The sequence below is a fragment of the Neolamprologus brichardi genome, chromosome 12, assembly GCF_056152115.1.
Source record: "Neolamprologus brichardi isolate AB-2024 chromosome 12, ASM5615211v1, whole genome shotgun sequence".
NCBI lineage: Eukaryota > Metazoa > Chordata > Actinopteri > Cichliformes > Cichlidae > Neolamprologus > Neolamprologus brichardi.
In genome coordinates, this window is record NC_142115.1 from 37,982,758 (window position 1) to 37,996,571 (window position 13,814).

Here is a 13,814-nt window from a genome sequence, read left to right on the forward strand (position 1 = left end):
AGATACACACACACACACACGTGCACAGATACACACACACACACACAGACACACACACACACACACAGATACACACACACACACACACATGCACAGATACACACACACAGATACACACACACAGATAAACACACACAGATACACACACACAGATAAACACACAGACACACACACACAGATACACACACAGACACACACACACACACACCTACACACACAGACACACACACACACAGATACACACACACACACAGATACACACACACACACAGATACACACACACACGCACACGTGCACACACACACACAGATACACACACACACACACACGTGCACAGATACACACACAGATACACACACACACACACACAGACACACACACACAGATACACACACACACACACAGACACACACACACACACACAGATACACACACACACACACAGACACACACACACACACACAGATACACACACACACACACACACACACAGATACACACACACACACACACAGACACACACACACACACACAGATACACACACACACACACACATGCACAGATACACACACACAGATACACACACACAGATACACACACACACACAGACACACACACACACACACAGATACACACACACACACACACAGACACACACACACACACACAGATACACACACACACACACACAGACACACACACACACACACAGATACACACACACACACACACATGCACACATACACACACACAGATACACACACACAGATAAACACACACAGATACACACACACAGATACACACACAGACACACACACACACACAGATACACACACAGACACACACACAGACACACACACACACACACACACAGACACACACACACACAGATACACACACACACACACACACACACACACACACACAGACACACACACAGACACACACACACACACACACAGACACACACACACACACACACAGACACACACACACAGACACACACACACACAGACACACACACACACAGATACACACACACACACACACACACAGACACACACACACACAGATACACACACAGACACACAGACACACACACACACACAGATACACACACAGACACACACACAGACACACACACACACACACACACACACAGACACACACACACACAGATACACACACACACACACACACACAGACACACACACACACAGACACACACACACACACACAGACACACACACACACAGACACACACACACACAGACACACACACACACAGACTGATGTTTTGTCAGCATCGTAAAGGATTTACAGAAATCAAATTAGATGGTGTGTGTGTGGGGGGGGGGGGGGGGGGGGGGGTTATTACATAAAGGGTGTGACGGACGCTCGTGTGTGTCCTGAGGTGTGGGGGGAGAGACAGTGTTTGTCTGAAGCACCGTGAGCTCCGATCAAAGGTTTGTTCCATTTGCTTCAGTTCTTCTCAGCTTTAAACTTTCAGTAAAAATGCTTCAAAAGTTTATAAAACTTTTACATTTTTAAGGTTTGAATTTGTAACCTTCAGTCCAGGAAAGATTTGTCTTTAGTTTTTAGTCCTGTTTAACTTCTGTTTGTGGTGAGGGAGGAAATACAGTTTTAAAGTTTCAGCGTCTCGATAGATTAAAACTTGTTTGCTGCTCAGAAAGAGGAAACAGGGAGAAACTTCACAGCACTGAAAATATCTAGAGCCAAAACTTATTGATATTTCTGATTTTTGCTCTATAATCTAATGTGATTGATGATGAAATGGTTGTTTTATTTTATATAAACTGCAGCTTGTTGTTTCTACAACACAACAAATTAACAAATGTCCCACACGCGGGACTAGTAAAGGTTATCTTATCTTATCTAACAATAATAACAAATGTGGTTGTTTGCTTTACCAGATTTTAACATAATGTGATTTCAAAAAATAGTTTGTCTGGTTTTGACGTCTTTTTATTTATCTAAAAAATTTGAAACTACTCCATTAGCCAGAAGAGGACACACGGTGTTAGTTTAGTCAAGGCTGCAGATCCTCTGCTTTATCCTGACTAATGTGCATATTTAGTGGCCCTTGTTCAGGTGTACACCACCTGCTGCCCTATGACAGCTGGGACAGGATGGATGTTATAACGCTACAGGCTTCATTAACAGATGGATGACATCACAGCTGTTATGCCCACCTTACATACACACTGTGGGTGAAGCCCAGATTCAATTCAATTAAATTTTATTTACACAGCACCAAATCACAACAACAGTCACCTCAAGGTGCTTTATAATGTAAGGTCGACCCTACAATAATACATACAGAGAAAAACCCAACAATCATATGACCCCCTATGAGCAGCACTTTGGCGACAGTGGGAAGGAAAAACTCCCTTTAAACAGGAAGAAACCTCCAGCAGAACCAGGCTCAGGGAGGGGCGGGGCCATCTGCTGTGATTGGTTGGGGTGAGAGAAGGAAGACAGGATAAAGACATGCTGTGGAAGAGAGACAGAGATTAATAACAGATATGATTCAATACAGAGAGGTCTATTAACACATAGTGAGTGAGAAAGGTGACTGGAAAGGAAAAACTCAATGCATCATGGGAATCCCCGGCAGCCTACATCTATTGCAGCATAACTAAGGGAGGATTCAGGGTCACCTGGTCCAGCCCTAACTATATGCTTTAGCAAAAAGGAAAGTTTGAAGCCTAATCTTGAAAGTAGAGATAGTGTCTGTCTCCTGAATCCAAACTGGAAGCTGGTTCCACAGAAGAGGGGCCTGAAAACTGAAGGCTCTGCCTCCCATTCTACTTTTAAATACTCTAGGAACAACAAGTAGGCCTGCAGAGCGAGAGAGAAGTGCTCTGATAGGGTGATATGGTACTACAAGGTCATTAAGATAAGATGGGGCCTGATTATTTAAGACCTTGTATGTGAGGAGCAGATTGAAACAAAGCTCCACCCTGACTGAGGAGAAGCAGGAGCTCATGCTCCACCCTGTGGGTTTGAAGGACTCACACTGCAGCAGGATAATGAACCCAAACACACCAAAGAAACCGCAGAGTGCTGACATCATGGACCGAAGAAGGGGTTAAAGGTCAACGTGGGTCACTCGAGTGAAGCTGCCATCGGACAGATTCTAATGTTCACTCATGAACATTTTACTCAGACTGATGTCGTCTATGTGCAGCGATGTGTTTCTGTGGAGGTCAGAGGTCAGACTGTTGACAGCGTGTGTGCTCCTGTCGTGCTGTTACAGATGAACCTGGCTCTGGTCCACGACAGAGAGCTCATTAAGACGTTCTGGGAGAGGAGGATCGAGACTCAGACTCAGCAAGCTGAGAGCGAGGAGCAGAGGATGAGCCAGAGCGCACTCAAAAAGTGAGCGACGTCCTTCATTTGTAATGTCACTGATCTTCAGTCTAAACGGTTTCCTGTTCACAGACTTTCAGGTTCGTTCCACTCTCATTTTATTCGTCTCTGTGTGATTCGTGATTATTCGGTGGTCTGGTTACCCGTCAGCCCGTCCTTTGTTCTCTGGGTGTAACTGGGTTTGATGGGACAGCTGGCGCTCCCCGCCCACTGAATGCTCTGCTGTCCTCAGACACACCCAGATCACTGACTCTTGGTAAACGTTGTTTGTTATTCACACACTGCGTCTCTCTGCAGCTTTTCACTCGTGGAGGCTTAAATTACAAACGCTTTCTTTCATCTGTCGAGGTCTTTGAGCCGTCCGTTACCAAACTGAGCATGAATTCATTCGGTGAAGCCATGTGACCTTGTGGCAAATCTAAAAACAGATCGTCTCATTACAAACGGCCTCGTCGCTCAGCGAGCTGCAGGACATACCGACACAAACACACGAGCCTGTAACACCGTCTGGCTGCTGAAGGTGTCAGAGACGATGAGCACTAATGAGCGGAAACATGACCTCGCCTCACCGGGCTCTGAAGGAAGCAAAGGAAACAGGACGATGGCAGCTGGAGGCTGTCCTGGGTCTGCCCGGTGTCCTCCTGATCAGTCCGTCGTTTAATCAACAAAGTGTGAGACGGTGAGGAAAGCAAAATCCTCATCAAACAAGAATCAGCACTAACATGCTGCAGCAGTCCACAGCCTCCTGCCTCGGTCCTGCTGCTCTTTTGATTTATCTCATATCCTCTTATTAAACTTGACCTCCTGATGTTACATCAGCTATTAGCCCTATCCGCCTTAACCCCTCTCACTCATCTTAACCTCAGTTCATCTCACCTAATCCCTCTGCTATCCATTACCCTGTACCCTAATCCCCCACCTATCACTACCATGTATCTCCTAATCCTTCGGCTATCTCTTACCATGCACCCCCCGACTCCACAGCTATCTGGCTCCCCGCTGCCTCTAACCCCGACTCTAGTCCCCGCTAATTGTGTACGTTATGTGTGATCCGAGCAGGGCTGGAAAAATGTGCTGCGAAGCACCGAGGTGATAATCTCGGAGCGATGAGTGATGGAGGCCGGCCGCGAGCGCAGACACAGCAGCTCAATTTAGAAGATATTCTGATATTAATACTCATCTAACAGATGCTTCGGTCGGTGCGTCGGCGTCGCTGAAGCCAAAACGAATTTTATTTCATGAAAGGACGTCGACGTGAAGCTCAGCTTTTCTCAATGAGCTGCAGCGAGTCCATCAGTGAGGATCTGTGGAGGCTCTGCTGATGTGTCCTGATATCAGTGTGAGCTCCACAGCTCTTCATCTGGACACCACGGAGCATAAAAAATACACGAGTGCATAATTACAAGAGCTAAACATAATTAAATCAAGTTATATTATTCCTCCACACTCGTTTAATACATTCATTAATTTTTAAAACATCTGCATTTAAAAAACATTCATTCATGAAAACTGAAAGAAAACTTGGACCCGTGACATCATCACACCTCCTCCGTGGCTTCAGGAGCTCAGATATAAGGCGGCACCTCTTTAGACGGTGCTCCTCCGCCCCTCGCCTGCAGCTCAAACACCAAACGAGTCAAACTACATTTAAAGTTCAGGTAGAAGCTGAGGAGTCGAAGCGTTAGCAGGAGGAGAGTAACAGTAAAACACACAGAGGTCATCGCAGGCGTGGATGTGCTGGACTAACACAGGAGAGCTCTGATGGAGGCACCTGAGGGTGGAGTGTTTGCCCAAGGACACTTCAACATGCAGCTCGAGGATCCAGGGACTGAACCACAAACCCTGTGGTTAGTAGACCCACTGCAGTGCAGAAGCTGCAGAAATGGGAGGAGTTACAGACGCCGTGGTAGTGTTTATGTCTAAGTCTAAGCAATTCAATTCGCCAAATCACAACAAAAGTCGCCTCAAGGCGCTTCATAGATACAGAGAAAAACCCAACAATCATATGACCCCCTATGAGCAGCACTTTGGCGACAGTGGGAAGGAAAAACTCCCTTTTAACAGGAAGAAACCTCCAGCAGAACCAGGCTCAGGAGGGGCGGGGCCATCTGCTGTGATTGGTTGGGGTGAGAGAAGGAAGACAGGATAAAGACATGCTGTCTTTATATGCTGACATAACACATAGTGAGTGAGAAAGGTGACTGGAAAGGAAAAGCTCAATGCATCATGGGAATCAGAGCAGAGGGTGTAGCAGAGGAGCCTGAATGGCCACAGTCACAGCAGCAGATGTTGTAGAAGAAGAAGCTCATCAACAGCACAGGAAGCGGCTGCAGTCATATTGATTATATTTAGCAGAGGAGGACTCTCTGGCTTCTCTAAATCATTTCGTTTTGTTCCTGATCAGCTGACAGGTCCTCGCTGCAGGTCCCAGACCTTCGCCTGGCTGATTATAACTCAGCTGCACCTCTGGACCGCCTGCTGCACCGCTGCGTCACACTGGTGATTCAGGACCCACAACTTTGAGGTTCGTGGTGATCTCAGAGAGAAGCACATGCAAAGAGGTGCACCAGGAGACGACCTGAGGAGGACATCTGCCAATCACAGTGAGACGCTCAGTGATGTCATTGTGGTGCAGTACTGAGCCTGGAGCAACGACCCCACATGTTTTTGGTGAAAATGTGTGAAACTGGTTCTGGATGAGTCGCTGGCACTTCTGTGGCGGCGCTCAGCACGCTGAAAGGAGAAACGCTAACCTAAACCAGTGAGCCGGGCTGGACTTCAGGAACACGTTTGTGTCAGATGAAGGTCTTAAAGCGCTGGTCCTGGTGCAGAGGAGCGAGATGCCTACCTGTCCGTCTGTCTGCCTCGGCTGACATCAGGAAGATTATCAGGACAAATGGAATAATCCGAAAAACTTGACAGGAAGGCGACGAAGAGCTGGTGAGGACAGCTGATGGCGAGGGTTGGGTTACACTCAAACATGTGACGCCTCACAGACGAACGTCTGTTATTTCTTTGCCTTTCTGTCCTGGAGTCACTTCCTGTCTGCTGCACGTTTGTGCGTCTGTGGTTGTGAAGCCTTTCAGTGACATAACGTACACCCCGACCCCTCAAACAGCCTCTGTCCTCAGGTCTGTCCCAAAGGAAGGACCAGAGAAACGTTTGGACCGGCAGGCTGGCCACTTGTGATGATTTGACCTCTCCACCATCTTTAAGGAGAAACGCCTTCTTCCTACAGACAGCAGCCAATAACATCCGGCTCAGTTTCTTTGGCACAGAGCAGTGTTCCTGTAGTTTCTGTCAATAAAGATGAAAACTGCAGCACAGAGAATGAAAACAGATGCGGAACAAAACCTGAGCAGAAACACTGTTTGAACTTGTTTAGATGAAACCTTCATTCAGGTGAAATCGTGTCTGTGAACACTGTGAGTGACGTCACTGTACTGAGACTGAAGGATTTGTCTGTGACGTGCAGCCAAACAGAAGAAGAAGAAAGCAGCACGAGGTGTTCGAGCCTCACAGAGACAGGCGAGCACGCTCGTGGGTGTTGGTGAAATAAAAGTGCTGATACGACAGCGATAACGCCGCAGCTGTCACCAGATCTGCTGCAGACTCATTAAGCTCTGAAGCTCTGACCTCAGCACTGCTGCACGCCACCGAGGCTCCAGGCATCACTGTTACGATCAGGTCCTCTTAAAATACTGTTAATGAATGCTTCGATGTTAAATATGATGACGCTCACCCTGACACGGCAGCTTTAAGGCCTGAACCATGAGAACGAAAACAGGAAGTTGAAGCAGGTGGTTTATAAAAGGTCACAAACCTGCGTGACCTTTGTAGGTCTGCAGAACCACTGCTGAGCACGTGCAGTGTGTGTAACAGCAAGATGGGGGTGGAGTTTGACTACATGGTGTCATGTGATGCGCTGGCATGATGTAATGTAACCGTCCTTCCTGTGTGTTTCAGGCTGAGGGGGGAGTGGGTGGTCCGTCTGGAGAACCGAACCAAACACCTGAAGAACCTCAATGACAACTACGTGAGGAAGATGAAGGTGGAGCCGTCAGCTGACCAGACGTGAGCCCCCGATAACTCGCCGTAGAGCCGCGTGTCCTCCTGCTGCTGTGTGAGAGAAATAAAGAGCTGGAAAATAAACTCGTCTGTGATTCATTCAGAGTTTGAACGTTTGGTTTTATTTCCTGCATCAAACACATCAGTGCATCAGACTTTCTCCCACAGCAGTGTCAGAGTGTTTCAGCGTCAGGCTGTGCTGATTCTGCAGCAGGTCACTGAGACTCTGAAGCCTCTGAGCCGCCATGGCGCCATCTGCTGGACAAACAGGGGTACTGCAGGAACAAACCGCGAGGACGGGCTGAACGTTCAGTCCAGTAAAGGTGGGAACATGAAGGAGTTTGGTTCACACGCTGCACGGCCACATGCAGCGTGTGAACCAATAAATAATCTATAAGTGACCATTAGTGACAAAACCCTCAGTCCCCTCCAACACCAGCAAACAGCAGAGCTGGGTCAGTGTTTGGAACTGAAATAAAAACAACTATTAAATATTTTAAATTCACTCTTCAGTCAAGTTTTCTCACAGCAGCTTCACAAATACAAACTTTTTAAGTTTCCAGCTGTTTTTCTACAGAAGCATAAAAAAGTTAATTTTATGAATTATTCTCCGCGGAATTTAAGACTTTGGCCACCAGAGGGCGTTGTTTCTCTTTAACATATGTTTAGGAAGTCATAGTGACTTTTTCCCCACCAGTGCTTTTTTTCTTTATTTTGGAAACTTTATTTATAAACATATATTTAAATTAATAACAATAATAATTTCTGCTTTTTTCTCTTTCCAGCAGTGCAGCATGCAGGGGGGGCTTTAAGGGGGCCCCAGCTGTACCACACAGCTTTAGTTATTAAATACGTTGCACATGTAGATAATGATATGAACATACTCATGAACGACGTTATTATAGAATAATCCAACCCAGCTGTGAAGTGAAGTGATTTGATTGATATACCTTTATTAGTCCCACAAGGGGAAATTTCATAAGGCTGCCGACCTATTGCACGCAATGGTGGCGCCATCTTACCCTCCGACCATAGATACATTACACAAACATCACATGGGGAAGACAGGTCAGAGAGGTATAACAATGGAAAATGGATGGAAAAATGGAAAAACCACATGAGGAAAGATAAGGAGAAAAAAGAAGTCCCCCAAGACTGAGCTCCAACAGGGAGAAACAGACTAAACACAGTCGTTATCAGGGTGTTGTTGTTCAGCTCCAGCCTTGAGACCACAGCTGGCGCCCAAGGGGTATCCGCATGAAGTGATGGTGCTTTTTACTTTTGTGCGAACAGCTCATATGAATTTCAAAGCAGTTCTACAGTCCAACACTGGTCTCTCAATCTCCCGTTGGAGAGCCGCGAGCTTCGCCATACTTGCGTTCTGTGATGTTGTCATTTCTTGTGCTCAAGGAGCCGATTTCTGAGGACTCACGGCAGCGTGCCTCCCCGAGATGTCATCCAATTTACGCCCAGAGATGTTATTCCGAGCTAGCCCTTCCGAGATGTATCCAGTCTGCAGTCAGAGGTCTTATTCTGAGTATTCACAGCAGCCGTAGCCTCTCCAAGATCTTATCCGTGCTGACTCAATGAGCCCATTTTGAGAAACTCACGCCTCGTCCCATCGTTCCAATCCCAGTGGGCAGCTTTGTGGGGGTTTGAACAGCCGGTTCCGCTTCCTTAATTCTTCGATAAGCCAGGGCCAAGCCAGCTCCGATCCACCAGAACCCTGTTACCATGGTTCAGAATAGGTAGATATCTTCAGCACTCAGGCTCACCCGAGCCCAAACTTCTCGTTGAGAAAGTGGTGTCTATTGCATTTAGGGACCAGTTGATCCAATCCATAATTCCTCTTTTAGGTTTTAGAGAACAGACTGAGAGAGAGTGTTCCAGGTAAAGTAATACAAAAAACACGAGACTAGACAAGGACATAAGCAGGGAAGATAAGGGAGGGGAGGAGAAAAGTGCGACCGCCTTCGTCAAGAGCAGATGATCAGCTTTTCCACAGGTCAGTGAGCGATGCTGGACATGTCCTTACTCAGCTGAAGACAGAATTTCACAACAAATCAGTAACTCGTAATCTACATGACAGAGGACCAGTAAGGCTCTGAGGTCCCTCCCCCACCCTGGACCGCCCCCGACGACCCCGGGAGCTCCAGTCTGGGGCGGTCGGAGTGATTCCCTGACAGTCATTAGCTTTCATTTTATTGCTGCAGTTACTGGCATAGATGCCTTTCAGAATAAAACCTAAAACTTCTCGTTCTTTTCAAAGAGTACGGTCGGTGTCGTCCCCGTACGCCCGGAGCCGGCGGTCAGTACAGGCTGTGGATCGGTACCAGGGCGGCGTTTCTGGTTTTCTCCAGCAGTTTCTCCCTCAGCGTTTGTTTCTGGACTTCATGCCAGACGTAGCGAGGGTGCTCCACACGCGGAGGCTGCCCCGTCGGTGTCCACTCCACCTTGCGCCCGTCCTCATCGCGCTGGACGTGGTCAGGCGTCAGCGCCACCAGTGTGTTGAAGCACACGCCGTCCGTCTTGCCATTCTGTCGGCCGTTGTGCTGCAGACTGAGCACGCCCAGCGTGTTGACATCATGGTCGTAGTAAGCTGACTGCATGGCTTCCTGCACCACCATGTTGGCCGCCCAGGTCACCGCGTGGGTCCTCACTGCCGCCGCTGTTGGGAGGTGGGGCTCCGGGGCTGCCAGCAAAAGAATCATATAAATTTCACGTCTGTAATATTCTGGATATTTATCATTGAGGTATTTGTAGATATTAGGGCTGTTTCTTATATTTGTAACTTTATAACATATTGCATTATTTAATTTAGTTCAGTCTGTTACTGAGCCGTGTATCATTTACACGGGTCCTACTTAATTACAGGTTATTGAGGAAGATGTCACACTTAAAACACTTTAACTCAGCCGTGTTTTCAGGAAAAAAGCCAAACTGTAGAGTGGTGAAGTTTTCTGTCTGAGTTTGGTACCTCTGATGAGCAGAACCCAGATGTGCTCCTCAGCACCGACGAAGACCAACACGAGTCTCTGCACCACGTGACGGCAGCTCAGGTCTAAGGGTAGCGTGACAGGATGGCAGGGACTCAGACGGTACCTAAGGGGCAGCACGGCAGGAACGTCAGGAGTCGCCACGTCAACATTGTACAGATCAAAAAAAGGCTGAAAAACTCGGATAAAGGAAGTTTTTAAACACACTGAGGTTAATTATGGAGTTCCACAGGGTTCAGTGCTAGGACCAATTCTGTTTACATTATACATGCTTCCCTTAGGCAGCATCATTAGAAGACATAGCATACATTTACACTGCTATGCAGATGACACCCAGCTCTATCTGTCCATGAAGCCAGATAACACACACCAATGAGTTAAACTGCAGGAATGTCTTAAAGACATAAAGACCTGGATGGCCACTAACTTTCTGCTTCTTAACTCAGATCAAACTGAGGTCATTGTACTCGGCGCTGAAAAGCTTAGAAATATGGTATCTAACCAGATTCTTACTCTGGATGGCATTACCTTGGCCTCCAGTAACACTGTGAGGAACCTTGGAGTCATTTTTGACCAGGACATGTCCTTCAACGCACATATTAAACAAATATGTAAGACTGCGTTCTTCCATTTGCGCAACATCTCTAAAGTTAGAAATATCCTGTCTCAGAGTGACGCTGAAAAACTAGTTCATGCATTTATTACTTCCAGGCTGGACTACTGCAATTCATTATTATCAGAAGTCCTAAAAACTCCCTGAAAAGCCTTCAGCTAATCCAAAATGCTGCAGCAAGAGTCCTGACAGGGACTAGAAAGAGAGAGCAGATTTCTCCTGTTTTGGCTTCCTGTTAAATCCAGAATTCAAAATCCTGCTCCTCACATACAAGGTCTTAAATAATCAGGCCCCATCTTATCTTAATGACCTTGTAGTACCATATCACCCTATTAGAGCACTTCGCTCTCGCTCTGCAGGCCTACTTGTTGTTCCTAGAGTATTTAAAAGTAGAATGGGAGGCAGAGCCTTCAGTTTTCCTCTTCTGTGGAACCAGCTTCCAGTTTGGATTCAGGAGACAGACACGATCTCTTGGTGGTCACTGGTACTCCATAAATAAAACTGATGTGAATTTAAACTGATGCTGCAGGTTAATCAATAACTAAAATCAACTCTGTGGTGTTTCGCTGAGTTTACATACTTCAGTCCGGATTCGATGAGGCGGAGGATGTCCCGCCCTCTGAGTTGGAGCTCTGACTGTCTGTCCCACCACGAGGCCTGAAGAGACTCCTGATCTGCTGCTGACAGACTCTTTAAACTTCCCCCTGACAGAAGAGGAGAGACTCTGTTGCTCTTCATGTGATACACATATTCACCCAGCTTCCTCAAACCAGACAAAGCTAACGATGCGTTCAGGGGCTCGGAGTAAAAACGGTTACCCTTCAACACTAATAAAGTGTGTGACCTCTGACCTGTGACCTTGGCCAGGAAGATGAAACGAATCCACTGAGGTCCCTGCTCCTGGATGAGCAGCAAGGTGACTGGCTCACTTTCAAACCCCGCCTCCTCCTTCACCTGCAGACAAAGAGAACCGCAGCTGATGCAGACAAAGCCAGGCTTTCTCTGCATGAGCTGCTTCAACAAAACCTGAAACCAGATCAAAGACATCCCAGCGCTGCTCATCAGCTTTGTATCCGAGTACCCACACAAAGAAGTGCGTTTGATGCATCGCTCAACACTTCTAGAGACCAACCAAGCAGCTCGCTCTGCTGTTTGTAGCAGGGTGGTGCTCACAGACAGGACGGAGATCTTTTCACAGCATTACGTCCTCCTGAGCCGAGTCTGGGATGGAAAGCACGAAGTCCTGTGCAGGCCGGCTCGGACTGCCGCTCCTGTGATCCGACACGGATAACAGGAAAAGTGTGACACTGGATTTATAGCTGAAGCAAACCTCTCACATGCTGCTGCTCAACACAGGGCAGCTTTAAATACTGCAGCAGAAATCAGAGGCAACCTGGAAACTCATCGATGTGCAGTCCCTTCTAATGACGGCCTTTAAAAAACTACAAATTTAATTTAAGTTCCATAAAGCTTCAAGTCATCTCCCAAATATCATCTTTAATGAAAGAAAACATGGAAACGGACTTCCGATTTAAACGTCACCGTGATGGCAGCACCTCGAGGTGAATAAAGAAGGACCAAACCACTCTGAGGTGGCAATAACGTGGTAGTTTAACGGTGGGAAACCTCACTGCAAACCTGCTGCCGCACACTGTGATTCAACCCCAGCAAGCAACGGCTGAAATATGGCTGACACTGTGTTACAGGAAATGAAAGACTTTCGCCAAGAAAACAACAACTGGGGAGATTAGGGAAGAAATCCTAAAGCTGAGCGCCACACTGGACGAGGCTGAGGGCAGGATGGAGAACAAACACTTCTTACAGGCTCCGCCTCACTCACCTCCCTCTTCATTGCCTCCTCCAGGCTCTCTCCCACCTCCACCCTCCCAGCAGGAAGATACCACTGTTTGTAACAGTCCGGTTTGGCCTCCTGCACCATCAGCACCTCCTCCTGAAGGAGTGTTAATTAATTAAACAATCGATCAGTTAAGGGTATTGATGAGACTGAGTGGCTACCTGTGGTGACCTCTGTTCACCTTTTCATTGAAGATGACGGCACAGACGATGTAGGTGACGTTCTTCCTCAGAGTGGCGGGTTTGCTCTGCTCCAGGCCCACATCACACACAGTGACCTCTGACCCCTGCCCACTCAGCAGCCTCTCCACCTGCTCCTCCACCTGCTGCTGTTCCTCAGCTGTCATCTGCATGTCTGTAAGAGGAAGAACAGAGAGCGTCTTCATCAGCTAAAAAAACACCTCAAAGCTGAGGCTGTGACTGCAAGCGCGCGGAGGCTCACCTGTGATCCAGGTGTGGCAGAAGCTGGGAGAGCTTCTTACTGTCGGATCTGAATCCTGAAAACTGTCGTTCACTAAAAGTACTTCGTTACTTTCTCCGCAGGTACCGGCGTCATAAATCACGGAAGCCTTCCCCCCGGAAACAGATGCCGGTGATAAACGCACGAGCCCAACTGCTTCAGCTCGCCTGTTTTGACATTTGACTCCAGAAGGTGACACCGGAAGTGCTACTAATCTTCCTGTTCCGCGCCGCCGCAGTAAGAGCTATTAACCCACTCGAACACCCCCCACGGGCGCGTTGGACGGTACAAATTAAGATGAATACATCAGAAGGTAACTGAGCTCTAACCAATCAGGAGCAGCGTTCTTAAAACGGGTATGAGCTTTTATTTGTCTGTGCGCGTGCTTTATTGTGAAAATCTGACCCGGAAATCACGTGTTTTGTAGT

General features: G+C 47.4%; 2 protein-coding genes across 3 annotated transcripts; one reads left to right on the forward strand and one right to left on the reverse strand.

Moving 5' to 3' along the window:
• Nucleotides 1-1,397: 1,397 nt before the first annotated feature.
• Nucleotides 1,398-7,547, forward strand: LOC118456037 (protein FAM240B). The gene is made up of 3 exons (XM_035916429.2): nucleotides 1,398-1,468; nucleotides 3,283-3,404; nucleotides 7,362-7,547. The coding sequence occupies exons 2-3, from the start codon at nucleotides 3,283-3,285 to the stop codon at nucleotides 7,471-7,473; spliced, it is 234 nt and encodes a 77-aa protein (XP_035772322.2). The 5' UTR covers nucleotides 1,398-1,468; the 3' UTR covers nucleotides 7,474-7,547.
• A 622-nt stretch (nucleotides 7,548-8,169) lies between these two features.
• nudt18 (nudix (nucleoside diphosphate linked moiety X)-type motif 18) lies at nucleotides 8,170-13,596 on the reverse strand. Of its 2 annotated transcripts, none has more exons than XM_087849567.1 (6): nucleotides 13,369-13,596; nucleotides 13,109-13,281; nucleotides 12,913-13,023; nucleotides 11,653-12,026; nucleotides 10,441-10,565; nucleotides 8,170-10,155 (listed from the first exon to the last, which is right to left on the reverse strand). In XM_087849567.1, exons 2-6 carry the CDS (start codon nucleotides 13,277-13,279, stop codon nucleotides 9,773-9,775), a joined length of 1,164 nt encoding a protein of 387 aa, XP_087705693.1. In that variant the 5' UTR covers nucleotides 13,280-13,281; nucleotides 13,369-13,596; the 3' UTR covers nucleotides 8,170-9,772. The 2 variants fall into 2 exon arrangements, with proteins under 2 accessions (XP_087705693.1, XP_087705694.1); XM_087849568.1 differs by lacking the exon at nucleotides 13,369-13,596 and having other exon boundaries at nucleotides 11,653-11,776; nucleotides 11,924-12,026; nucleotides 13,109-13,312.
• Nucleotides 13,597-13,814: the final 218 nt, after the last annotated feature.

Coding starts and splice junctions, on each gene's coding strand:
- nudt18 (XM_087849567.1), bottom strand. CDS start 13,279: ATGCAGATGACAGCTGAGGAACAGCAGCAGGTGGAGGAGCAGGTGGAG. Junction 13,024..13,108: donor CCGTCATCTTCAATGAAAAG/GTGAACAGAGGT, acceptor ACACTCCTTCAG/GAGGAGGTGCTGATGGTGCA. Junction 10,156..10,440: donor CTGGGTTCTGCTCATCAGAG/GTACCAAACTCA, acceptor TTTTGCTGGCAG/CCCCGGAGCCCCACCTCCCA.
- LOC118456037 (XM_035916429.2), top strand. CDS start 3,283: ATGAACCTGGCTCTGGTCCACGACAGAGAGCTCATTAAGACGTTCTGG. Junction 3,405..7,361: donor AGCCAGAGCGCACTCAAAAA/GTGAGCGACGTC, acceptor TGTGTGTTTCAG/GCTGAGGGGGGAGTGGGTGG.